Source organism: Erythrolamprus reginae, chromosome 11 (genome assembly GCF_031021105.1).
Source record: "Erythrolamprus reginae isolate rEryReg1 chromosome 11, rEryReg1.hap1, whole genome shotgun sequence".
Classification (NCBI taxonomy): Eukaryota; Metazoa; Chordata; class Lepidosauria; order Squamata; family Dipsadidae; genus Erythrolamprus; species Erythrolamprus reginae.
This window is the reverse complement of record NC_091960.1, coordinates 11,230,261-11,257,820: the sequence shown is the minus strand read 5'-3', so window position 1 is coordinate 11,257,820 and position 27,560 is coordinate 11,230,261. Positions and strand designations below refer to the sequence as shown.

General features: G+C 42.3%; 2 protein-coding genes across 4 annotated transcripts in view; one reads left to right on the top strand and one right to left on the bottom strand.

Annotated features, from left to right (window-relative positions):
* The window catches only part of LOC139173994 (IgGFc-binding protein-like), an 842,349-nt gene that overhangs the window by 599,113 nt on the left and 215,676 nt on the right, over positions 1-27,560 (bottom strand). The gene's annotated exons all lie outside the window — the stretch shown is intronic.
* LOC139173948 (IgGFc-binding protein-like) overlaps positions 1-27,560 on the top strand; it is a 92,276-nt gene that overhangs the window by 15,655 nt on the left and 49,061 nt on the right. For both annotated transcript variants that reach the window (XM_070763918.1, XM_070763919.1), the window contains exons 3-11: positions 877-2,103; positions 3,121-3,464; positions 4,543-5,113; positions 10,727-11,328; positions 14,415-14,982; positions 17,020-17,618; positions 21,761-22,340; positions 23,948-24,138; positions 27,412-27,553. In XM_070763918.1, coding sequence (XP_070620019.1) covers positions 877-2,103; positions 3,121-3,464; positions 4,543-5,113; positions 10,727-11,328; positions 14,415-14,982; positions 17,020-17,618; positions 21,761-22,340; positions 23,948-24,138; positions 27,412-27,553 — 4,824 coding nt within the window. The remainder of the gene's footprint in view (positions 1-876; positions 2,104-3,120; positions 3,465-4,542; positions 5,114-10,726; positions 11,329-14,414; positions 14,983-17,019; positions 17,619-21,760; positions 22,341-23,947; positions 24,139-27,411; positions 27,554-27,560) is intronic.

Here is a 27,560-nt window from a genome sequence, read left to right as displayed (position 1 = left end):
AAACATATACTGTAAAACCCTATCATTATTTAAAAACCAAACAGCAACATTCATACCAAACATAAAACCAAGTATAAAAAAGCCTGGGGGAAAAGTGTCTCAACTCCCCCATGCCTGGCGGTATAAGTGAGTCTTAAGTAGTTTACAAAAGACAGGAAGGGTGGGGGCAGTTCTAATCTCCGGGGGGAGTTGGTTCCAGAGGGCCAGGGCCACCACAGAGAAGGTTCTTCCCCTGGGGCCCGCCAAACGACATCGTTTAGTCGACGGGACCCGGAGAAGGCCAGCTCTGTGGGACCTTATCGGTCACTGGGATTCGTGCGGTAGCAGGCGGTTCTGGAGGTACTCTGGTCCAATGCCATGTAGGGCTTTAAAGGTCATGACCAACACTTTGAATTGTGACCGGAAGCTGATCGGTAGCCAATGCAAGCCATGGAGTGTTGAGGAAACATGGGCGAATCTTGGAAGCCCCACGATGGCTCTCGCAGCTGCGTTCTGCACGATCTGAAGTTTCCGAACACTTTTCAAAGGTAGCCTCACGTAGAGAGCGTTGCAGTAATCGAACCTGTCAGTCTCTAGGATTTTGCAAAATCTGTATTCATCCAGATTAACTGAATTATGCTGGAGGTTTGTATGATACCTTGAAATAAACTAAATGGGATGGATTCACACAACAAAGCTTGCGCCTCCCAGAAGTTAAAAAGTGGTTAACACTAAGCACGTTTAGCTCTTGTGTAAAAAGAGGAACTAGATTTTCACCTGATAAGCATGTTGTATGAGCCCATTCAATCAAAGGGCATTTCAGACTATGCAAACTGTCAAATCATGGCCTGGTTTGTTTTGCTTCCTGCCTCTCATTTTTCTGTGTTTTCCTTACAGGTCTCCATGCTGTCACACCCATCGGCCAGGAGTTCATCACGGCCTTCATGCAAAATGACCAATTAGACTATTCAAAGGCTGAGTTTCAGCTTCTCATCTCTGGCAACATTGACCAAACTAAAGTTAACGTCTTGGTCTATAAATCCACTTTCCAGAAAGAGTTCTCTCTTCCCCTAGGAACGACCGTAGTGGTGACGATCCCTGCTTATGTAGAGACGTTTGGCACCGTTAAATTCTGCCACACTGTCCTGGTGACAGCCAATCAAAATATCTCCGTGGTGGCCCTGAGCAGGAAGGGGAATTCCTCTGACACCACAGTTGTCTACCCTATCCAGAATCTAGGAATGATGTATTACGTTCTCACACCCTGGGGAGCCGTCTCCAAAACGTACAAAGAATTCTCCGTCATTGCCTGGGATAAGGAGACTCGTGTAGAGATCCATCTCGAGGGACCGGTGAGGTTCCAAGACATCATTCATCCTGCAGGCACCAAACTGGACATCAACCTTCTACCCTACGAAGCTGTCCAGCTTCAGAGCTCCCAAGATCTCTCTGGCTCGCTTATCAGAGCGACACGCCCGGTAGCAGTGCTAAGTGGGCACAGCTGTGCCCAGGTATACACCGAATGTAGTCATGTGGTAGAACAACTGCTGCCGGTGCAAAGCTGGGGCCATTCCTTCTTTCTCCTTCCTCTTTCCTTCCAAATTCAATATGGTGTTGCGTATGTAGTGACCTCCCAAGCGACCACAGTCACCTATGCCTCTGGCGGCACCCATAAAACTTATGATCTAAAACTTGGGCAGCGGCTTCATTTGAAAGTCATGCCATCCAAGCCCATCTACATCACAGCCACCGTTGGCATCCAAGTCTTTCTTTTCTGTCCTGGCGGTACCCATTCAGGTCGCACGTTTCGCCCCTTCTTTCTGACCATCCCCGATGTTCTCAGTTACTGCACATCCTACTCTTTTGAGAGTCAGGCGGGCTTTGAGAATTATGCTTTCCTTGTTGCTAAGACAGCTGCTGCTGGTGGGCTCACCATGGATGGGGACCCCTTGGGAGGTGTCTCTTGGAAAGAGATCGCAGGGACAGGATATTCATGGAGCGAATACATACTTGGGAATGAAGAATGTGTCCATTCCATACAGCATCCAGACAGCCCCTTCAGCCTGATAAGTATGGGCATTGCTAATGGGAGTAGCTACGGAGAAGTAGGAATCTGCCAGAAGGGTGAGTATTGGGAACTCTACAGGTCTGGATGTTTGATGGGGTTACAGGTATCATTGCAGGATGGATGGATGGATGGATGGATGGATGGAGGGAGGGATGGAGGGATGGAGGGATGGAGGGATGGAGGGATGGAGGGATGGAGGGATGGAGGGATGGAGGGATGGAGGGATGGAGGGATGGAGGGATGGAGGGATGGAGGGATGGAGGGATGGAGGGATGGAGGGATGGAGGGATGGAGGGATGGAGGGAGGGAGGGATGGAGGGAGGGAGGGAGGGATGATTATGATGATGTGATGATGACAACATTTATTTGCCATCCATCTTGCCATGGCACTACTCTAGGCGGCTCACAACCATAAAAAAAACACCAGATAAATAAAAAATAAGTTAAACAAAGCAAAAGTTAAATCAGTGGAACAATAGAATAGAATAGAATAGAATAGAATAGAATAGGATAGGATAGGGTAAAATAGGATAGTTTAGGATAGGATAGGATAGAATAGAATAGAATAGAATAGGATAGGATAGGATAGGATAGAATAGAATTCTTTATTGACCAAGTATGATTGGATACACAAGGAATTTGTCTTGGTGCAGATGCTCTCAGTGTACATAAAAGAAAAAAAAAACATTTGTAAAGAATCACCTGGTACAACACTTAATGATTGTCATAGGGGTCAAATAAGCAATGAGGAAACAATCAATATTAATATAAATCTTAGGGATACAAGCAACAAGTTACAGTGGGAGGAAATGGGTGATCTTTAGGCTTTTATGGAATGACAAGAGGTTGGGGACGGATCTTATCCTGCAGGATACAATTTTCCAAAGGGCGGGTGCTGAAGCAGAGAAGGCTCTGCTGGATCCTGACCATCAGACTTTTTGAACTTGACAGGATCCACATTAGGCCCTCTCTTGCCATCCCGAGTACGATGGGCTAGACTTAGCAGCACAATATGGTTCATCACGTAACGTGGATCTATGCCATTAAATAACATGCTGTCTTTCGTTACCCAGAAACCCAGCCTCTTCCCACAAGTGCCCCTATACAGTGCCGGAAGAAGGAGACTTACCAAATGCAAAATGGCCAGCGGGTGTGCGTGCCTCAATCCTCGGCCACTTGCTGGGCTCGGGGTGACCCCCATTACCAGACATTTGACAGGCGGAGATATGACTTCATGGGCACCTGCACTTATACCGTAGCCAAGACCTGTGGACCAGACACAACTCTCCCGGCCTTCCATGTCACCGTCAAAAATGAGAACCGGGGTGTGAAGAGTGTGTCCTACGTTGGATCGGTGACAGTCCAGGTCTACGGATATGACATAACGATAGTCAGGAAAGAACATGGATTCGTGCGGGTAAGAATGGCGACATTTCTTCCTCTTCATTTAACATAACAAGGAAGGAAGGAAGGAAGGAAGGAAGGAAGGAAGGAAGGAAGGAAGGATCAAACTATAAGGCCTTCTGTGTTTTCAAGGAATAAATGCCATTGAAATGTCTTTGAATATTGGCAGCTCGCGGTGGTAGTTGTGTTGTTGGTTTGAGCTCCAAGTTTGGTGATTTGGTTGTAAATATTTCATCCCCATTTGAGGAGACATCTTCAGTACATTTGGGGTTGTGCTTGTCTAGAGGAGCCCTGGCCTTTAAATACCTTTCTGAGTCCTGGACTGATTTCGGGTTGTTGATTGGCTGGCTGAGTCATAGTCCTTGGTTTTGAGTACTATCTGTGTGATGTAAATTAGTGCTGGTGTTGTTCGGAGGAAGGAAGGAAGGAAGGAGGGAAGGAAAAGGAAGGAAGGGAAGAAAGGAGGGAAGGAAATAAGAAAGGAAGGGAAGAAGGAAGGAAGGAAGGAAGGAAGGGAAAGGAAGGCAGAAGAAATGGAATGGAATAGAAGGAAAGGGATGGAGGGATGAAAGAAGGAAAGAAGGGAAAGGAAAGCAGAAGAAATGGAATAGAAATGAAAGAAGGAAGGAAGGAAGGGAAGGCAGAAGAATGGAATGGAATAGAAGGAAAGGAGGAAGGAAGGAAGGAAGGAAAGAAAGAAGGAAGGAAGGAAGGAAGGGAAAGGAAGGCAGAAGAAATGGAATGGAATAGAAGGAAAGGAGGAAGGAAGGAAGGAAGGGAAAGGAAGGAAGAAGAAATGGAATGGAATAGAAGGAAAGGAGGAAGGAAGGAAGGAAGGGAAAGGAAGGCAGAAGAAATGGAATGGAATAGAAGGAAAGGAGGAAGGAAGGAAGGAAGGAAGGAAGGAAGGAAGGAAGGAAGGAAGGAAGGAAGGAAGGAAATTTCTTGTGCATACTGCATAGGTGAGTGGTTTTCTAAGCATGGATATTCTTCCTTTCAACAACAGTTCATCCTTTGAGTTGCCTCCATACCTGAATGTATCCATACTCAAACTATACTGTGATGTCTTCTTAACACATTTATTGCACCAGGTGAACAACCAGCGCTTCCGACTGCCTGTCTCTCTGATGAACCAAAAATTAAGGCTCTTCCAAAGTGGGACCTCCGCCATCGTTGAGACGGACTTCTTACTGACGGTGTCCTATGACTGGAACAGCAACTTTGCAGTGAAGATCTCCAGCAGTTTCTCCGAGAACGTCTGCGGTCTGTGTGGCAACTATAACGAAAAACCTGACGATGACTTCAGGACCTCCACTGGATCCTTGGCTGCGGGCCCTGTGGACTTTGGGCAGAGTTGGAAAGTGGAGGATGGAGACCCCTTGTGTTGGAGTGGCTGCCACGGGGAATGTAAGAAGGTCACCCAGGAAAAACGCATTATATACAGAGGCGACACGTTTTGTGGCTGGATCAGCAAAAAAGACGGCCCGTTCAGCAAGTGCAATTCTTTGGTTGACCCTGACATCTTTGTTGAAAACTGTGTCTATGACCTCTTTGTCTACGAAGGACACAGAGAGGCCCTGTGCGAAGCCCTGAAAAGCTACATGGATGCCTGCCAGCAAGAAGGTGGAGTGGTCTTAGAGTGGAGGAACCTCATTGGATGTCGTGAGTAGAAACTCCTTGCTTATAACAGCTTTCCTCTTGGTCAGAGTTGGGCAACTATGGGGACTTTATGATCTGTGGACTTCAACTCCCAGAGCATGGCTGACTCAGGAATTCTGGGAGTTGAAGTTCACAGCTCATAAGGTAGCCCTATTGCTCAATCTTATTCCTAGATTATGGGTTGATGGGAACTGTAGAAACATAGAAACATAGAAGACTGACGGCAGAAAAAGACCTCATGGTCCATCTAGTCTGCCCTTATACTATTTTCTGTATTTTTATCTTACGATGGATATATGTTTATCCCAGGCATGTTTAAATTCAGTTACTGTGGATTTACCAACCACGTCTGCTGGAAGTTTGTTCCAAGGTTCTACTACTCTGTCAGTAAAATAATATTTTCTCATGTTGCTTTTGATCTTCCCCCCAACTAACTTCAGATTGTGTCCCCTTGTTCTTGTGTTCACTTTCCTATTAAAAACACTTCCCTCCTGGACCTTATTTAACCCTTTAACGTATTTAAATGTTTTGATCATGTCCCCCCTTTTCCTTCTGTCCTCCAGACTATACAGATTGAGTTCATTAAGTCTTTTCTGATACGTTTTATGCTTAAGACCTTCCACCATTCTTGTAGCCCGTCTTTGGACCCGTTCAATTTTGTCAATATCTTTTTGTAGGTGAGGTCTCCAGAACTGAAAACAGTATTCCAAATGTGGTCTCACCAGCAGTCTATATAGCGGGATCACAAACTCCCTCTTCCTGCTTGTTATACCTCTAGCTATGCAGCCAAGCATCCTACTTGCTTTTCCTACTGCCCGACCACACTGCTCACCCATTTTGAGACTGTCAGAAATCACTACCCCTAAATCCTTCTCTTCTGAAGTTTTTGCTAAAACAGAACTGCCAATGCAATACTCAGATTGAGGATTTCTTTTCCCCAAGTGCATTATTTTACATTTGGAAACATTAAACTGCAGTTTCCATTGCTTTGACCATTTATTTAGTAAAGCTAAATCATTTACCATATTACAGACCCCTCCAGGAATATCAACCCTATTGCACACTTTAGTGTCATATACTGTATAACGGTAGTCGTAGTTAAAAGCCTGGGGCGGGGTCAAGAAAAGAAACAGCTTGGAATCATTGTCTTGTGAGCCACCCTGAGTCTTCGGAGAAGGGCGGCATACAAATCTAATTAATAATAATAATAATAATAATAATAATAATAATAATAATAATAATAATATGAAACATAACACACCAGACATCCTGATTGTGGAGAAAAAGAAAGTATGGATCATCAACTTCGCAATCCCAGGAGACGGCAGAATTGAGGAGAAGCAGCTAGAGAAATTAGTGAAATACAAAGATCTAAAAATCGAGCTGCAACGACTCTGGCATAAGCCCGTGAAAGTGGTCCCAGTGGTCCTTGGCACGCTGGGCGCAGTGCCAAAGGATCTCAGAGGACATTTGAAAACCATTGGAATTGACAAAATCTCCATCTGTCAATTGCAAAAGGCCGCTTTACTGGGATCAGCAAACATAAGTCGCTGCTACATCACGCAGTCCTAGGTGCTTGGGAAGAGCCCGACTGGTGATGAAATACGAAATCCAGCAGAGTGATCTCGTTTGCTGTGTTGTATTGACATAATATTTATTTATTTATTATTTATTTATTTATTAAATTTGTATGCCGCCCCTCTCCGCAGAATCCGCAAATAAGAATAAGAATAAGAATAAGAATAAGAATAAGAATAAGAATAAGAATAAGAATAAGAATAAGAATAAGAATAAGAATAAGAATAAGAATAAGAATAAGAATAAGAATAAGAATAAGAATAAGAATAAGAATAAGAATAAGAATAAGAATAAGAATAAGAATAAGAATAAGAATAAGAATAAGAATAAGAATAAGAATAAGAATAAGAATAAGAATAAGAATAAGAATAAGAATAAGAATAAGAATAACCATAACCATAACCATAACCATAACCATAACCATAACCATAACCATAACCATAACCATAACCATAACCATAACCATAACAACAACAACAATGCTACCACACCAATTTAGTGCTGACCTGTTAGCAGGCAAGATTCTTGAATATGGATATGAGCAATAAATCAGCTTAAAATGGAACTTGTCATGTGGTCCCGGTCAGTGGTGAAATCAAATTTTTTTTTACTACCGGTTCTGTGGGTGTGGCTTGGTGGGAGTGGTGTATTCTGATGGGTGTGACTTGGTGGGCATGGCAGGGGAAGGATATTGCAAAATCCCCATTCCCACCCCACTCCTGGGGGAAGGATATCATAAGATCTCCATTCCCACCCCACTCTTGGGTCAGTCTGAGACGGTATTTGCCAGTTCTTTGAACTACTCAAACTTTCCGCGATTGGTTCTACCAGAACCTGCTGGATTTCACCCCTGGTCCTGATTCTTCATGCCTGGCGGTAGTCTAGACCAGTAATGTCCAACCTTTTTTGAGCCACGGCACATTTTTTACATTTTAAAATCCTGGGGCACACCACCAACCCAAATAACACAAAATGACACCCTAAGGCACTCTCCTCTCTTTTTCCATCCCTGTCTCCTCCCTTGTGTGTGTGTGTGTGTGTGTGTGTGTGTGTGTGTATACACATTCTTGAACCATTTCCAAAAACAGTTGAGGGCTGGTTTTCTTTTCTCTCTTAATTTTTGGGTGCTTTTTATCATATGCTTTAAATCAAAAGTCACTTCTCTCTCTCTTTTGTTTCTCTCTCTTTCCTCTCATTCTCTGTCTCAATCATTTTCTCATTTCTCTTTTTTTCCTCCCCTTTTTTCTCATTTCTCTCCCTCTCTCTCTCTCCCTTCCTCTCCTTTTCTCTCTTTCTCTCTCTCTCTCTCTCTCCCTTCCTCTCCTTTTCTCTCTTTCTCTTTTGCTTTCTTTCTTTCTGATACTTGCTTTCTAGCTCTTTCTATCTTTTCTTTCTCTCTCTTGCTTTCTCTCTCTCTCTCTTCCTTCCCCTCTCTCTCTCACTGTCACTCTCTCTCTCTTGCTTTCTCTCTCTCTCTCTCACACTCTCCCTTCCTCTCCTTTTCTCTCTCTCTCTTGCTTTCTTTCTCTCTCTCTCTCTTCCTTCCCCCCTCTCTCTCACTGTCACTCTCTCTCTCTCTCTTGCTTTCTCTCTCTCTCTCCCTTCCTCTCCTTTTCTCTCTCTTGCTTTCTTTCTCTCTCTCTCTCTTCCTTCCCCTCTCTTTCTCACTGTCACTCTCTCTCTCTCTCTTGCTTTCTCTCTCTCTCTCTCCCTTCCTCTCCTTTTCTCTCTCTCTCTTGCTTTCTTTCTCTCTGACACTTGCTTTCTCGCTCTTTCTATCTTTTCTTTCTCTCTCTTGTTTTTTCTCTCACACTCTCTTTTTCTCTCTCTCTCTTGCTTTCTCTCTCTCTCTCTCTTTCTCTCTTGCTTTCTCTCTCTCTCACACACACACACACACACTCTCTGCAAAAAGTTGGGAGACCGGAACCTGAGCTTCCTTCTTCGCGGCACACCTGACCATGTCTCGCGGCACACTACTGTGCCATGGCACACTGGTTGAAAAACATTGGTCTAAACCAGTGTTTCCCAACCTTGGCAACTTAAAGATATTTGGACTTCAACTCCCAGAATTCCCCAGCCAGCATCCGCTGGCTGGGGAATTCTGGGAGTTGAAGTCCAAATATCTTTAAGTTGCCAAGGTTGGGAAACACTGGTCTAGAATACCAAAAGTTGAGATAAACTGATGTGAAACTTTGTTCTACGCCAATATAAATATAATAATAAAACATCTTAACACTAACCTAACAAGCCCAGGCTTTCTCCCTCTTGTGGGCCGGCTAACTGCAGACCAAATTCAATTAATTTTTTTCCCATACTAGCCCATACATTTCCATATCTGTTTGAAAAGGTTACCCAAATTCACCGGAGGCAAATTTATCAGTAGGTATCAGAAATGAGGAATAATGGAACATCCGTGGTCAATGGCTCGCATCCCTTTGAGTTTTAGGGAGGGTGGAGAGGGAGATTGCCCTTTTCCCTAATTTTTCTCTTTTGAACTCAGTACCCATCCATCACTGTCACGCTGAGAACTCCAGCAGTTATCTAGTGTAGCATGTGAATCCTTTAGCATACGGCACAATGTGATTTTTTTAAAAACTCACCCTTTGATTTTGCAGTAAAGCTCATGGGAAACAGGAGTCAGGGAAATTATTACCCTGCTAAGAAGATTTGATCTGGGGAATGGGCAGACTCCCCGTTAGTTAGTTTATGAAAGCGCCTAATGGACACTCTCAAATTCGAAGTCTGCTTACAGATCAGAAAAGTTAGGAGTGCGTATCCTAGAGTTGTGATCCCCAACCTTTCCAGCTTTGTGGACCATAAAACTCATCAGGAAAGACTTCATGAACTCAATCTGTATAGTCTGGAGGACAGAAGGGAAAGGGGGGGACATGATCAAAACATTTAAATATATTAAAGGGTTAAATAAGGTTCAGGAGGGAAGTGTTTTTAATAGGAAAGTGAACGCAAGAACAAGGGGGCACAATCTGAAGTTAGTTGGGGGAAAGATCAGAAGCAACGTGAGAAAATATTATTTTACTGAAAGAGTAGTAGATGCTAGGAACAAACTTCCAGCAGACGTGGTTGGCATGGGGGAGTTAAGTTATCCTTTCCCCCTAGGCTACTACAAGTTATGCATGGTATGTTTGTATGTATGTTTGGGTTTTTTTTATAATAAGGGTTTTTTAGTTGTTTTTATTAATTGGATTGTTCATGCTGTTTTACCACTGTTGTTAGCCGCCCCGAGTCTGCGGAGAGGGGCGGCATACAAATCCAATAAATAATAATAATAATAATAAATCCACAGTAACTGAATTTAAGCATGTCTGGGATAAACATATATCCATCCTAAGATAAAATACAGGAAATAGTATAAGGGCAGACTAGATGGACCATGAGGTCTTTTTCTGCCGTCAATCTTCTATGTTTCTATGTTTCTATTCGGAAACTACCAATTGTGCAGAATGTAGCCGCGCGAGCAGTCATGAGCTTGCCCAGACATGTGTATATCTTTTCAACACTCCACGGTTTGCATTTCCAATAATACACAATGAAATGTATAAGATATAGTAGAGAAGATATAGGAGCTATAGGAGAGACTATAGGACAGGGGACGGAAGGCACTCTAGTGCGCTTCTGTACGCTCCTTACTGACCTCTTAGGAATCTGGAGAGGTCAACCGTGGATAGTCTAAGGGTAAAATGTTGAGGGTTAGGGGATGACACTACAGAATCCGGTAATGAGTTCCATGCTTCAACAACTCGATTACTAAAGTCGTATTTTTTACAGTCAAGTTTGGAGCGGTTAATATTGAGCTTGAATCTGTTGTGTGCTCTTGTGTTGTTGTGGTTGAAGCTGAAGTAGTCTTTGATAGGCAGGACATTGCAGCATATGATCTTGTGGGCAATACTTAGATCATGTTTAAGATAGCCGCTAGCACGTGAATGGGAAAAAAACATGCATTTCTATTTGCACCTAGTCATGATCTTTATCAACTGTCACCATTTTTTACCATTTTCCCCCTCTCCTCCTTTTCTCCAGCGTTACCCTGCCCTGAGAACAGCGTCTATAAAATCTGCGGGCCAGCCTGTCCCGCCACTTGCGGTGATGAAGCTCCTCCACCCCGCTGTTCTTCCTCGCAATGCGTGGAGTCTTGCCAGTGTAAGGATGGCTTTGTGATGGATGCTGGGAAGTGCATCCCGCGAGCTGCCTGTGGCTGCCTCTTTGAGGGCCGCCTCTTGGCCCCCAATGAAGCCTTCTGGGGAGACGCCACTTGCACCAAGCGCTGCACCTGCGACCCACAGACCAAGAAGGTGAAATGCCAGGACACCAAGTGCCACCCAAAAGAGCAGTGTCAGGTCAAGAACGGCATCCAGAACTGCTACCCGCTGAGCTACGGGACCTGCTCTGCCATCAGCCACTCCCATTATCACGGCTTCGATGGTCACAGTTTTAACTTCCAGGGCACCTGTCTCTACAGATTTGCTGGGTTGAGTCAGAAGAAGCAAGGGTTGGTTGATTTCCAGATTTCGGTCCAGAATTCACCCCATGGGGGCTGGTCTGGTACCCCAAAAAGGATGGTCAAAATTGAAATCTACAACCTGGAGATCACTGTCAGCTGGGCGTTTCTGGGCAGAATTATGGTGAGTTGAATTCATTTATTCATTCATTCATTCATTCATTCATTCATTTAAATTTAATTTAATTTTGCCCAATACACAATAAACTCATTACCGGACTCCATAGTGTCATCCCCAAACCCTGAACACTTTACCCTTAGATTATCTACGGTTGACCTATCCAGATTCCTAAGAGGTCAGTAAGGGGCGAGTACAAGTGCCCTAGAGTGCCTTCCGTCCCCTATCCTATTGCTCTCCTATATCTCCTATACCTTTCCTGTATTCCTATATCTCTTCTTCTATTCTTTCATTGATATATTCTATTCCTATATCTTCTTTTCTATTATTTCTTAGATAAATTTTACTATGAGTATCTCCTCTATAACCTTCATCATGTATTTTACTATGTGTATATTGATATATACCCACTAAAACCCTCATTGTGTATTGGACAAAATAAATAAATAAAATAAATAAATAAAAATAAATACACAATGAAGGTAGTAGAGGACACCTTCAGGGAAATAAAATTAGAGAAGGGATAGAAGAGAGAGTACAGTGATCCCTCGTTTTTCACGGGGGATGTGTTCCAAGACCACCCATGAAAAACGAATTTCCGTGAAGTAGAGGAAAGATTTTTTTTATGTATTTAACGAGTATTTGGACTTTAAAAACCCACCCTTTGCATTAAACAGTCATTCTATAATGTTTCTCAGCTGGAACTACATGAGATAGCCTACCAGTTTCTTTAATAGAGCACAGTAGCACTGTAGAAGAATTTTATGACTTTTTAATGGATTTAAAATTTTCAATGGATTTAATGGATTTAAGCCCCCTTTGAAAACCCGTGAAGTAGCGAATCCACGAAAGATGAACTGCGAAGTAGCGAGGGATTACTGTATAGGATAAGATAAATCAATGAGAGAATGGAAGAAAGATAAAGGGATAGAAGAGAAGATATATGGGATATAGGAGAGACAATAGGACAGGGGTCGGAAGGCACGCTGGTGCACTTATGCACGCCCCTTACTGACCTCTTAGGAATCTGGAGAGGTCAACCGTGGACAGTCTAAGGGTAAAATGTTGGGGGTTATGGGATGATACTACGGAGTCCAGTAATGAGTTCCACGCTTCCACAACTCTATTACTAAAGTCCTATTTTTTATAGTCAAGTTTGGAGTGGTTAATATTGAGCTTGAATCTGTTATGTGCTCTTGTGTTGTTGTGGTTGAAGCCGAAGTAGTCGTTGACAGGCAGGACATTGCAGCATATGATCTTGTGGGTAATACGTAGATCATGTTTAAGGTGGCGTAGTTCTAAGTTTTCTAGGCCCAGGATTGTAAATCTAGTTTCGTATGGTATTCTGTTACGGGGAGAGGAATGCAGGGCTCTTCTGGTGAAGAGAAATCTTATGGATTTCTTTTATATATAGGCAAAAGGAAGCAGTAGGCTCCCTCCAGTGAAGAGCTGCTTGTCTTTGGCGCCACCCAGGGGTGGGCTGCTGCCAGGACGAGGGGGAACGCAAAAATGGAGCTCCACCCCAGAACACCCAATTTGCACTGAAAAAAGTTGAAAGAAAATGCAGGGCGTCCTGCATAAGCCATAGCTTCGTGGACATGTATCAGCGCAAGATTCAGCTTATGCGCATGTGCCACAAGTGAAATTTCATGCGAGGGTGCTTGCGTGCATGAGATTTCACCCATTTCCACGGATTTCTTTGCTTCCGTGAATGCGCAGAAGCTAAGAAACGGCAAAAATGGGCGAAATCTCACACGGTATCCTTGTGTGAGATTTCGCTTGTGGCACATGTGCAGAAGCTGAATCCCACAGGGGGATGTTCGTGCATGTTTTGAGGACGTGCAGCTGCATGCGCATTGAGATTTTCGCTACTATACCACCAGGTGGCCCTGTACCAGGTGCTCCCTCCCATATTTGGGGATACCAGGTGAGTCAATAGAAAAACATGTAATCTTTTCCTGGCTCGGCTGATAAAGAGGAGAACCTTTGCTTTAGAACAGTGTTTCCCAACCTTGGCCACTTGAAGGTATTTGGACTTCAACTCCCAGAATTCCCCAGCCAGCGAATGCTGGCTGGGGAATTCTGGGAGTTGAAGTCCAGGTATCTTCAAGTGGCCAAGGTTGGGAAACACTGCCTTAGAGGGTAAAACCACGGTCTAGCAAGGCAAAAGCGGCCCAGGTTCGAATCCTAGAGAGGTATGGCTAACTAATGAGATCTAAATAGCTCGAAATAGATCTATATGATGGCAGTTGAAAAAAATTATAAATTAAGAAAAATATCAAAGAAAAAATGAAAAGGGGCAGAAAAGAAAGATATACGGAGAGAGAAAAAAAGAAATACATAAAAATATAGGAAATAAGCACACAGTGGTACCTCTACTTAAGAAGGCCTCTACTTAAGAACTTTTCTAGATAAGAACCGGGTGTTCAAAAAATTTTTGCCTCTTTTTAAGAACCATTTTCTACTTGAGAACCCAAGCCCGGAAAAATTTCCCAAGAAATTTGAGAGCGGTACGAAGGCCCGGCCAGTTTCCTGCCATTCTCCCTTTAATCCAGGCTATCTCGGGCTTTTCTGGGCTGCCAGAGGAGCCTTTCAGTGGCGCTTAAGGAGGCTTTGGCAGTCCAGAGCAAACGAAGCATTTTCCTTTCTCTAGGCGCTTGGAGAGGGAATAAACCTCTGCCAGTGCCCAGAGAAAAGAAATGCTCCATTCGCTCTGGGCAGCGACTGTCCTCCTCCTCTTCTTCCTCCTCCTCCTCCCACTCAAATTCTGAGCTTTTATTTCTTTCCTAATGGGTTTGCACACATTATTTGCTTTTACATTGATTCCTATGGGAAAAATCGCTTCTACTTACAAACTTTTCTACTTAAGAACCTGGTCACGGAACGAATTAAGTTCTTAAGTAGAGGTACCTCTGTACATAGACTAATCAGCTTAAGGGTTTTTCATTTAAATCTGAACAAAATTAGACACTTATTTTCTAAGCACCTGTAAGGGGGGAAAAACCCTTGTCCATTTCAACAGCTGTGATTGACTTAGTGCCAAATTTCTGCCATGTGGTTCTTCATTGTTACTTCTATGTCTCTGCTTCTAGATTAATGGCCGGCTCACCAACCTGCCCTACAAGCTGGGCCCAGATCAAATTATCATCTACCAAAAGAGTTGGGAGACTGTGATCCAAACAGATTTTGGTCTCACGGTCACCTTCAGCTGGCAGAGTCAACTCACGGTCACTGTGCCAGCCACTTACCAAGGTGCCTTGAATGGACTCTGTGGCAACTTCAATGGAGATAAACAAGACGACACGGCATTGATTAGCGGTGGGCAAGTCACCGATCCGAAAGCTTTTGGGAAACTCTGGAAGGTGGCCGAGTTCCCTGGCTGTGGAGAAGTCGCCCCAAAGGTATGTCCAGATGTCCAGAGCGTGGCCCAGATGCAACGAAGCAAGAGCACCGAATGTGGACTCCTGGTGGACAAAAATGGCCCGTTTAGGGAATGCCACGGCAAAATCAATCCAGAGATGTTTTTCCTTGACTGTGTATCTGACTACTGCACATCCAACAGCCAGACATCTGTCCTGGGCTACATCATCGCTGCTTATGCATCTGCCTGCCAAGTTGTGAGAGTGACCATTTATACTTGGAGGATCCATATAGTGTGGAGTAAGTAAGACTGGGCGCTATCTAACAAAAGAAAAGTCAACGGTGGAAATATTCTTGTATTTATACGGTAGTTTTGTCATCTAGGTTGAATTAATTATTTACCACGCCTAATCTTATATCTTATATTTATTTAATTCTAATTTCTGGCTTTATTCATTTTCTATCCAGTTATAAAACTTCATCCAAACCTTATAATATTCCTAATCCTGTCTGTCTTTAAGTTTCATTGTCATTCTATTCATCTCTGAACTGCCGACCTTTTGATCGACAAGTTCAGCATCTTAGCTGCTATGAAGAATTTAAATAGATTTTCTCCACGATACTTTAGCTCATTGGCTTCCCACTATCTGACTGGCGAGTCCGTGGGGGAGAGCCTTCACTGTTTTGGCCCCGTTCCTCCAGAAATTCGTAGCACCCTTGCTCTCCTTGCCTTCCAAAAGGCGTTAAAAACACATTTATGCTGGCAGGTCTGGGGACCATGAGCGATAGTTCTGCTCTGGCCATTAGTATGAATGAGGGATGATTGATTGTTTTTATATTGGGTTTTATCTATTTTTCTAATGTTTTAATTGTATTCTATTTTTACCATGTCTTTTTTACTCTTGTAAACTGCCCCGTGTCCATGAAGAGAAGGGTGGTCCATAAATCTAAATCTAAATCTAAATCTAAATCTAAATCTAAATCTAAATCTAAATCTAAATCTAAATCTAAATCTAAATCTAAATCTAAATCTAAATCTAAATCTAAATCTAAATCTAAATCTAAATCTAAATCTAAATCTAAATCTAAATCTAAATCTAAATCTAAATCTAAATCTAAATCTAAATCTAAATCTAAATCTAAATCTAAATCTAAATCTAAATATAAATATAAATATAAATATAAATATAAATATAAATATAAATATAAATATAAATATAAATATAAATATAAATATAAATATAAATATAAATATAAATATAAATATAAATATAAATATAAATATAAATATAAATATAAATATAAATATAAATAAATTGTCTAAATAATCTAAATCTAAACGTAAACGTAAACGTAAACGTAAACGTAAACGTAAACGTAAACGTAAACGTAAACGTAAACGTAAACGTAAACGTAAACATAAACATAAACATAAACATAAACATAAACATAAACATAAACATAAACATAAACATAAACATAAACATAAACATAAACATAAACATAAATAAATTGTCTAAATCATCTAAATCTAAATCTAAATCTAAATCTAAATCGTCTACATCTAAATCTAAATCTAAATCTAAATCTAAATCTAAATCTAAATCTAAATCTAAATCTAAATCTAAATCTAAATCATCTAAATCATCTAAATCATCTAAATCTAAATCTAAATCTAAATCTAAATCTAAATCTAAATCTAAATCTAAATCTAAATCTAAATCTAAATCTAAATCTAAATCTAAATCTAAATCTAAATCTAAATCTAAATCTAAATCTAAATCTAAATCTAAATCTAAATCTAAATCTAAATCTAAATCTAAATCGTCTAAATCTAAATCGTCTAAATCTAAATCGTCTAAATCATGTAAATCGAAATCTAAATAATCTAAATCTAAATCTAAATTATCTAAATCATCTAAATTGAAATCTAAATCATCTAAATTGAAATCTAAATAATTGAAATTGAAATCGAAATCATCGAAATCTAAATCGAAATCATCAAAATCTAAATCTTTAATATTTGAAATATTGGTGTTGTAAAACAAGTGGTCTATTCCAGTGTCTCCCAACTTGCCTATGTCCAAATGTGCAAACTTCAGAGCCCAACATTTTCCAAGCAGAATAGCCATTGATGAGAACTCTGGAAACTGAAGTCTACACACTCGAATGCTTGTAGGTTGGGAAAGACTGTTCTAGATCCACTTTCCCTCTGTCTTTCTCCCAGACTCCAGAACCCATCTGTGAGGCTACTTGGATTGGAGAAAAACCAAGGAAGCACCAGAATCAAGCTTATCAAAAGATGGTCAATATCTTTTCTTTATCTTCCCATTCCAGAGCTTACATGTCCGCCAAACAGCCATTATGAACTCTGTTCCAGAAGCTGTCAACAGACGTGCGACAGCCTCTATTCGTCCGTGCCCTGCTCCACTTACTGCACACAAGGCTGTGTGTGTGATGAAGGCTTTGTGCGCAGTGGCGACCGTTGTGTCCCCCTGCACGAGTGTGGTTGCACTTATCAGGATCAGTATTATATGACGGGAGAGACCTTCTACCCAACCAGTGACTGCAATATGAAGTGTACGTGCCAAGCTGGCGGAGCCGTCACCTGCCACAAAGTCTCCTGCGGGCCCAATGAAGAATGCAAGATGGTGGACGGAGTCCAAAAATGCCACCCAATGAGTTCAGCCACTTGCTCGGCTTCCGGAGATCCTCATTATCTCTCTTTTGACGGAGTCCCCTTTAATTTCCAAGGCACCTGCTCTTACATCCTGGCTAAGACCGCCGTTGAAAGCATGAGTGATTTGACTCCCTTTACCGTTACGACAGTAAATGAGCCCTGGGGGAATGGAAAAGTCTCCGTCGTTAAGCAAGTATCGGTGGAAGTTTACGGCTTCAAGCTGACTTTGGTCCATAAGAAAAAAGGACAGGTCCAGGTCAGTGTTTAGCATTATCTAGTCCTGTGATGGTGAACCTATGGCATCCCTGCCACAGGGGCCACCCATAAGCATATCAACACCCCAATATTATTATTATTATTATTATTATTATTATTATTATTATTATTATTATTATTATTATTATTATTAATTGGATTTGTATGCCGCCCCTCTCCGCAGACACAGAGCGGCTAACAACAGTGGTAAAACAACATGAACAATCCAATTAATAAAAACAACTAAAAACCCCTTATTATAAAAAACCAAACATACACACAAACATACCATGCATAACTTGTAATAGCCTAGGGGGAAAGGATAACTTAACTCCCCCATGCCTGGCGACAAAGGTGGGTCTTGAGTAATTTGCAAAAGACAAGGAGGGTGGGGGCCGTTCTAATATCTGTGGGGAGTTGGTTCCAGAGGGCCGGGGCCGCCACAGAGAAGGCTCTTCCCCAAACAACATTGTTTGGTCAATGGGGCCCGGAGAAGGCCAACTCTGTGGGACCTTATCGGCCGCTGGGATTCGTGCGGTAGAAGTATTAATACATTATCAGTCTGAATTTTGTGTTTCCCCATCTACACTCTCCATCTCACCTATCTATCTCCCTTCCCCTCTCTCTATCCTACCTTCCTTCCTCTTTCCCCCCCTTTCTACCTTCTCCAAACATTCCTCTCTCTCCCTCTGGATTTTCCTTTGAGTGACTTCAAATTTTATGTAAATTTGTGTTTAAAAACATAAGAACATAAGAAGAGCCATGCTGAATCAGGCCAAAGCCCATCGAGTCCAGCATTCTGTGGCCCACCAATTGTCCATGGGGATCTTGAGCAGAAAGAGAAGGCAAGACCCTCCCTTTCCCTTGACCCCCAACAAATGGTACCCAAGGGCATCCTTCCTGCCTCAATCAACATAGAGGCGGCACATGGACATCCATTTCAATAACCACCGATACATTTGGCATCCATGAATCTGTCTAATCCTGCCTTGAATCTATCAAGGCTTACAGCTGTCATGACCTCTTCTGGAAGTGAATTCCATAAACCAACGACCCTCTGGGTGAAGAAATATTTCCCTTTATTCGTCCTCACTTTCTTACCTATGAGCTTTAGAGAGTGCCCCCTTGTCCTAGTATTGTGTGACAGGGAAAATAATTTTTCTCTATCCACCTTTTCTATCCCATGTGTTTTAGACAGACTGATAATATATTGCTAATTAAATTATATTCTCTGGGAATCCCTTCCCTTCTCATATAATATCTTTAACAATGTTTATCACCATTTATCTATAATTATTGGTATACACTTTCAAACTATTTTTTCCCCATTTTCTTGTATTTATATGGTAGTTTTGTCATCTAGGTTGAATTAATTCTTTATCACACCTAATCTTATAGTTTATATTTATTTAATTCTAATTTCTGGCTTTATTCATTTTCTATCCAGTTATAAAACTTCATCCAAACCTTATAATATTCCTAATCCTGTCTATCTTTAAGTTTCGTTGTCATTCTATTCGTCTCTGAACTGCCGACCTTTTGATTGACAAGTTCAGCATCTTAGCTGCTATAAAGAACTCTGATCAGGGTTTGTTATATGTGAGAAGATGACAGTGAGAGCAACCAACCAATGGAACAGCTTCCCTTCAGAAGTTGTGGGAGCTTTATCACTGGACATTTTCAAGAAGAGACTGGGCAACCCTCAATCAGAAATGGTATAGGGGCTCTGGTGACCTACTGATGACCTGCAATGTTTCTTCCAAGTCTGTTATTGATTGATTGATTGATTGATTGATTGGTTTGTTTGTTTGTTTGTTTGTTTGTTTGTTTGTTTGTTTGTTGATTGATTGATTGATTGATTGATTGATTGGATTTGTATGCCGCCCCTCTCCGGAGGCAGCAATAATAAAACAGCATATAATATAATACTAAATATAATATTAAAAACAGTTAAAAACCCATTATTATAAAAAACCAAACATACATACAGACATACCGTGCATAAAATTGTAGAGGCCTAGGGGGAAAGAGTATCTCAATTCCCCCATGCCTGGTGGCAGAGGTGGGTTTTAAGCAGCTTACGAAAGGCAAGGAGGGTGGGGGCAATTCTAATCTCTGGGGGGAGTTGGTTCCAGAGGGCCGGGGCCGCCACAGAGAAGGCTCTTCCCCTGGGTCCCGCCAAGCGACATTGTTTAGTTGACTGGACCCAAAGAAGACCCACTATTTGGGACCTAACTGGTTGCTGGGATTCGTGCAGCAGAAGGCGGTCCCTGAGATAAGCTGATATTCTACTCTATGTCTCTTTTTTCTCAGAGACAAGTTTCATGAACCCCAAGTCTCCCAAGAAACTTCCTTTGAAGCAAGTGAATGGTTTAGAAAGAAACTTTATAAAACCACTGAATGGTTATAAAGGGAGGAAAAATAGAAAAGGAAGGAGACTTTCAACATGAAACATGAGGGATCTTCTCTATCTGTAGACCCTAGGATGGACGGAGGGGCCCATGGGATGCATTTTGACCCGATTTTGACTTCTGCATCTCTTAAATTTGTTTCTAACCCAGGAAATCAAAAGTGTAATTTACTTGGATTAAGAGGAAAAAGGGGGTGGGTTGGGTGAGGATTATCAAGCTCAGCATTTTTCTAATTAAATAAGACATATGTTGAATCTGCCCTGTCTTGTGACCTGGTCTAGCTGGATTGGAGGATCTGTTTTTGAAACAGTTTTCCCAAATGTGTGGAATAGAGCACATATAAGCTATGGAGACATTATTAAAAAAAAATATCAATGTGTATTGACTCCCACATGCCAAGAATGATGGTAAGAACTGGAAATATTAATGTTTTTCCAAACTTTGGAAGAGAAGGATTTAGTGATAACAGATTAGGCAAGTAGCTCAATTTTCTTTCATTGCTATAAAAGTTCAGTTCTAGATAATGATTCAAGCATTTATGGGTAAAAACATACTATTTAATTAGTCCCAACAGTTTTCTGGGCTTGTTTTCAGAATGGCTCTTTTCCCCATTGCCTCCTTTCTCCAGCTGAGGGGAAGGGGACTGAGTTCGAGGTCACCCGGCTGGCTTTGTGCACTATAACTCCCAGTCTCCCAGTTTCTGACCTGGTGACCTTAACCACACAATGGGCTTTTCCCAGGACCAAAGTGGAAATCACCACGCTGCGAATAGGGTTCCTGCTGATGTTTCTTTTTAAAGGCTGGTTTCTCTCTGAACAGTGCGGTCAGGCGGTAGGAAAAGAAAGTAGAATGCTTGGCTGCATAGCTAGAGGTATAACAAGCAGGAAGAGAGAGATTGTGATCCCGCTGTATAGAGCGCTGGTGAGGCCACATTTGGAATACTGTGTCCAGTTCTGGAGACCTTGCCTACAAAAAGATATGGATCAAATTGAACGGGTCCAAAGACGGGCTACAAAAATGATGGAAGGTCTTAAGCATAAAACGTATCAGGAAAGACTTCATGAACTCAATCTGTATAGTCTGGAGGACAGAAGGGAAAGGGGGGACATGATCGAAACATTTAAATATGTTAAAGGGTTAAATAAGGTTCAGGAGAGAAGTGTTTTTAATAGGAAAGTGAACACAAGAACAAGGCGGCACAATCTGAGGTGAGTTGGGGGAAAGATTAGAAGTAACGTGAGAAAAAAATATTTTACTGAAAGAGTAGCAGACACTTGGAACAAACTTCCAGCAGACTTGGTTGCTAAATCCACAGTAACTGAATTTAAACATGCCTGGGATATAAACATATATCCATCCTAAGATAAAATACAGAAAATAGTATAAGGGCAGACTAGATGGATCATGAGGTCTTTTTCTGCCATCAGTCTTCTATGTTTCTATGTTTCTATTAGAAGTAACGTGAGAAAATATTATTTTACTGAAAGAGTAGTAGACACTTGGAACAAACTTCCAGCAGACTTGGTTGGTAAATCCACAGTAACTGAATTTAAACCTGCCTGGGATAAACATATATCCATCCTAAGATAAAATACAGAAAATAGTATAAGGGCAGACCAGATGGACCAGGAGGTCTTTTTCTGCCGCCAATCTTCTATGTTTCTATTAGAGAATAAAAACCCTTAATGTCCACATGGCTGCTGTACCAATTCCTTGTTTAACTCTCTTCCAGATGAATGGGGTATTCCGGTCCCTTCCCGTTGAACTGTCCGAAGGGCATCTCAAAGCCTATCAACAGGGCACGAAGGTCCTGATAAAAACCAGCTTTGGCCTTGTGGTGAGCTACGACCTGGTTTACCATGTGAGAGTTACTGTTCCAAGCAGCTATCGGAAGCGGATGCAAGGCCTGTGTGGGAATTACAACGGGATGAAGGAGGATGAGTTCCTACTTCCCAGCGGGAAGAAAGTGACCGACGTGGCTGTGTTTGGGGCTTCCTGGAAAGTGTCCGTCCTTGGGGCAGGAGGACCTTGTTCGGACGGGTGCTCTGGGAGCAACTGCCCAATCTGTAACGAAGAAGAGAAGAACGTTTTCAAGCAGCGCAACTACTGCGGGATCCTCACTGCCCCGGACGGCCCCTTACAGGGTTGCCACAACCAAGTGGACCCCAGTGTGTTTTTCAATAACTGCATCTACGATTTGTGCCAAAACAGCGGCAACAGCCAGGCCTTGTGCCAAAGCATTCAGAGCTATGTGTCAGCCTGTCAAGAAGCCAAGGTCCTTATCCAGCCATGGAGAAGTCCATCTTTCTGCCGTGAGTAATGTTCGAATTCCAGTTCTCAGGATATGAGCCTTGGTGGCGCAGTGGTTGGAGTGCAGTACTGCAAGCTGCTTCTGATGAGTGCTGGCTGTAGTTCACCAGTTCTAATCTCACCAGGCTCAAGGTTGACTCGGTCTTTCATCCTTCCGAAGTGGGTAAAATGAGGACCTAGATCAGTGATGGCGAACCTATGGCGCGGGTGCCACAGGTGGTATGCAGAGCGATATCTTAGGGCACGCGAGGCGTTGCCTAATGTCAGCACCAGTTTGTATAGTCTCACTCTTCAGTCTGTCTCTTTCTTTCTTTCTTTCTTTCTTTCTTTCTTTCTTTCTTTCTTTCTTTCTTTCTTTCCTTCCTTCCTTAATTATTATTATTATTATTATTATTTATTTATTAGACTTGTATGCTGCCCCTCTCCAGAAAACTGGGGCAGCTCACAACATACAGTACAAAACAGTATATGTACAAATCCAATAATTAAAAATATGACTAAAATCACATTATCTTAAAACACAATCATATCCATACATACATAAAATCATATCCTTCCTTCCTTCCTTCTTTTTTCTTTCTTTCTTTCTTTCTTTCATTTTTTATGCTGCCCTTCTCCTTAGACTCAGGGAGGCTTACAACATGTTAGCAATAGCTCTTTTTAACAGAGCCATCATATTGCCCCCACAATCTGAGTCCTCATTTTCTAATTTTACCCACCTCGGAAGGATGGAAGGCTGAGTCAACCTTGAGCTGGTGGTGAGATTTGAACCACTGACCTGCAGATCTACAGTCAGCTTTAGTGCCCCGCAGTACTACACTCTACCTGCTGTGCCACCTCAGCTCTTGCAATGCAAGGAGAAAGGGCATTGCATTATGAGTATGGGCATCCACCCACATGCTATCGCGAGCACACACACTCTTTTGCAAGCCTTTGAAGCTGACAGTAGATCTGTAGGTCAGCGGTTCAAATCTCATCACCGGCTCAAGGTTGACTCAGCCTTCCATCCTTCCGAGGTGGGTAAAATGAGGACCCGGATTGTGGGGGCAATATATTCTGGCTCTGTTAAAATGTGCTATTGCTAACATGTTGTAAGCTGCCCTGAGTCTAAGGAGAAAGGTGGCATAAAAATCAATCAATCAAACAAACAAACAAATAAAAGGTGCCCTTGATACCAGTGACGCCAAGCTGGCCATGCAGGAGGGGCAGGCATGGCCCTCCAGGGGTGGCTATTGTGGGTCACCGAAACCCAGCGAACCTTGGCTAGAGGATCTCCCGAATCCTGCCAACCCCTCCCCAGAAGCCCATCCCTGCATAAAGGCTGAGAAACCCTGGTCTTTAGAACCATCCATTTTGGGGCTAAGTCACCAAAGAACTCTAAGCCCACATTAAAAGGGACGCCAATTTTCTCCATTCGGACCAAAAGCATTTGCTCTGCTTCCCTTCAAACAGAAAGCATTTTTTATTATTATTTTGCAGTTGCTCAGTTCATCCATTTCACCTGCTCCCCCCCAGGAGACATGGCCCAAAGGCTGAAATATACTATGAAGCAGTGGGTTCGAATCATTTTCTCCCATGTCTGACCTCCCCCTCCATCTCTTTCTTTCAGCTCTGAGCTGCCCTCCCCACAGCCACTACGAGGAATGTGCTGATTTTTGTACGGCGGATTGCTTTGGCCAGCGAGTATGCCCTGAAACCTGTGCCGAGGGGTGCCAGTGTGATCTTGGGTACTTCTTTGATGGGCTCGGCTGCGTCTCAGTGGAGGGCTGTGGATGCTTTGGAAACGGAAGTTATTATAGGGTAAGGCTCCAGCGAGATCTTTGCTCCACCCAGCCTCGTGTCGATGGAGATTCTCAGTCATCCAGGTCACCCCAACCCCCCAAAAAACTTTAATCTTAGACCAGTGGTTCTCAATCTTTCTAATGTTGAGACCCCTTAATACAGTTCCTCGTGTTCGGAGGGTCGGTTTCCTCGTTGCCAATGTAATAACTCTCAAAGCAAGGTTGAATCAAGCAAGGTTTATTTCGTTAACAGGACAAGGAAGTCAATTCAGTCAAGAAGCAATGGAGTATTGAGAGCTCTATACAATGACAGTTCTCCTATTTATACAATCTAGCCCAGCAACAGGCAGTTTTACAAAGAAACATTTTAAGTGCCAAAAGAAGGCAACCAATCAACATGCAATAAACAAATCTGAACTTTTGACTTTTACCCTGTCTGGGTAGGTCACCCAGGCAAATATCTAACAGTAACCTCCAACCATATTATTATTATTATTGTTATCGTTGTTGTTGTTGTTGTTGTTGTTGTTATTATTATTATTATTATTATTATTATTATTATTATTTATTAGATTTGTATGCCGCCCCTCTCCGTAGACTCGGGGCAGCTGACAACAATAACAAAGACAATGTAAGAACAAATCTAATAATTTATAAAACACTAAAAACCCCATTATTAAAAGCAAACATACACACAAACATGCCATGTATAAACTGTATAAACCCGGGGGAGGTGTCTCAGTTCCCCCATGCCTGACAGCAGAGATGGGTCTTAAGAACTTTACGAAAGGCAAGGAGGGTGGGGGCAGTTCTGATCTCCGGGGGGAGCTGGTTCCAGAGGGTCGGGGCCGCCACAGAGAAGGCTCTTCTCCTGGGTCCCGCCAAACGACATTGTTTAGTCGACGGGACCCGGAGAAGGCCAACTCTGTGGGACCTAACTGGTCGCTGGGATTCTAGCACCAATTCTCCCAACAGAGCTTTAAGCTGATTGGCAGGAAGGTCAGAGGGACACCCCCACTGTAAATGCCTGATTGGTCGGATGTTCCAAGGTGCCAGAATAGACACTTTAGTTCCTAACACCATGGGAAACTTTTATTTTCCCATGGTGTTAAGCGACCCCTGTGAAATGGTCATCCAACCCCCAAAGGGGTCCCGACCTCTAGGTTGAGAACCACTGCCTTAGACTATCTACTGTTGGTCTTTCCCTGTTCCTTTGTGTGTGTGTGTGTGTGTGTGTGTCTGTGTGGCAAATAATTTTTTTCCCCACTCCAAACACATGTACAAAATGACATACCGTCAATTCAAAATTACATTACAATAATTCATCTTTTCAAATTCGGTATTCATGATCCCTCAAATGCTGCCTCCTTTTACATTTAACATCTGGACAAAAATAATTACTCAAATTTCTTAATAGGCATTAAAAATCTAGTAACTAATACATTTTAGGCTGCTTTCTTTCTGATCACATCGAATACATTTAGGCTGTGGTGCTTCAATCTTGTCTGTATATCCTTAATATCAATTTCATGTATATTTCTTAACCCTAATTTCATAATAGATGCCATTTAACAATGAAAAGAAGAAGAAAAAAGCAAATATTGGTACTTCTACTTAAGAATTTAATTTGTTCCGTGATCAGGTTCTTAAATAGAAAAGTTTGTAAGTAGAAGCAATTTTCCCCATAGGAATCAATGTAAAAGCAAATAATGTGTGCAAACCCATAAGGAAAGAAATAAAAGCTCGGAATTTGGGTGGGAGGAAGAGGAGGAAGAGGAGGAGGAGGACAGTCACTGCCCAGAGCGAAGGGAGCATTTCTTTTCTCTGGGCGCTGGCAGAGGTTTATTCCCTCTCCAAGCGCCCAGAGAAAGGAAAATGCTTCGTTCACTCTGGACTGCCAAAGCTTCCTTAAGCACCACCGAAAGGCTCCTCTGGCAACCCAGAAAAGCCCGAGATGGCTGGGATTAAAGGGGGAATGGCAGGAAACTGGCCCGGCTTTCGTGCTGCTCTCAAATTTCCTGGGAAATTTTTCCGGGCTCAGGTTCTTAAGTAGAAAATGGTTCTTAAGAAGAGGCAAAAAATCTTGGTTCTTATCTAGAAAGTTCTTAAGTAGAGGCATTCTTAAGTAAAGGTACCACTGTATTCCAATTCCTATTCCTAAGAGGTCTGTAAGGGTTGTGCATAACCGCACCAGTGTGCCTGCTCCTGAGAAGGATTTAGGGGTAGTGATTTCTGACAGACTCAAAATGGGTGGACAATGCGTCAGGCAGAAGGAAAAGCAAGTAGGATGCTTGGCTGCATAGCTACAGGTATAACAAGCAGGAAGGGGGAAATTGTGATCCCGCTATATAGAGCACTGGTGAGACCGCATTTGGAATACTGTGTTCAGTTCTGGAGACCTCACCTACACAGATATTGACAAAATTGAACGGGTCCAAAGACGGGCTACAGGAATGGTGGAAGGTCTTAAGCATAAAACCTATCAGGAAAGACTTAATGAACTCTCAGTCTGTATAGTCTGGAGGAGAGAGGGGAAAGGGGGGACATGATAGAAGCATTTAAATATGTTAAAGGGTTAAATAAGGTTCAGAAGGGAAGTGTTTTTAATAGGAAAGTGAACACAAGAACAAGGGGACACAATCTGAGGTTAGTTGGGGGAAAGATCAAAAGCAACATGAGAAAATATTATTTTACTGAAATAGTAGCTGATGCTTGGAACAAACGTCCAGCAGATGTGGTTGGTAAATCCACAGTAACTGAATTTTAATATGCCTGGGGTAAACATAGATCCATCCTAAGATAAAATACAGGAAATAGTGTAACGGCAGATTAGATGGATCAGGAGGTCTTTTTCTGCCGTCAATTTTCTATGTTTCTATGGTCTCCCTGTCCTAAAGCCCCCTTTTATTAATATCCATTTCATGTATTAATAAGCATGTTTATACCAACCAGTATATCTCTTATCTAAAACATGCTTGACAAAAACCCAAAAACCCAAAATAAATAAATAAAATAAATCGTCTTACTCCTAAGAAAGCCAGCTCTTAACTTGCTATTATCATAGCACAGGAAGCTTTTGTAATTTGAATGGAACACATAGTATTTCTATATTTCCGAGCCTAGATTCTCTGGGTTTTTTTCCACCTCCTGGAACAATAGGGATATTCAATATCGTAGACAGAATAGAGAGCTTAAGAATTGTGCGACACAATTGCCTTCTGTTCCTTGACGGGAGCTTAAAAATAGTCATCGGAGGCTATGCGCGCTGAATGCTTCTTTTGTTCCGTCTCAGCCCAACGAGAAGATCCTGTTGAACGAATGCCAACAAACGTGCCAGTGTTTCCCTGGGCAGGGACTCCTTTGCGAATCTTACCACTGTTCTTCTGACGAAGAATGCCGGGTCCAGGATGGGATCATGAGCTGCGTTAATAAAGGTAATTG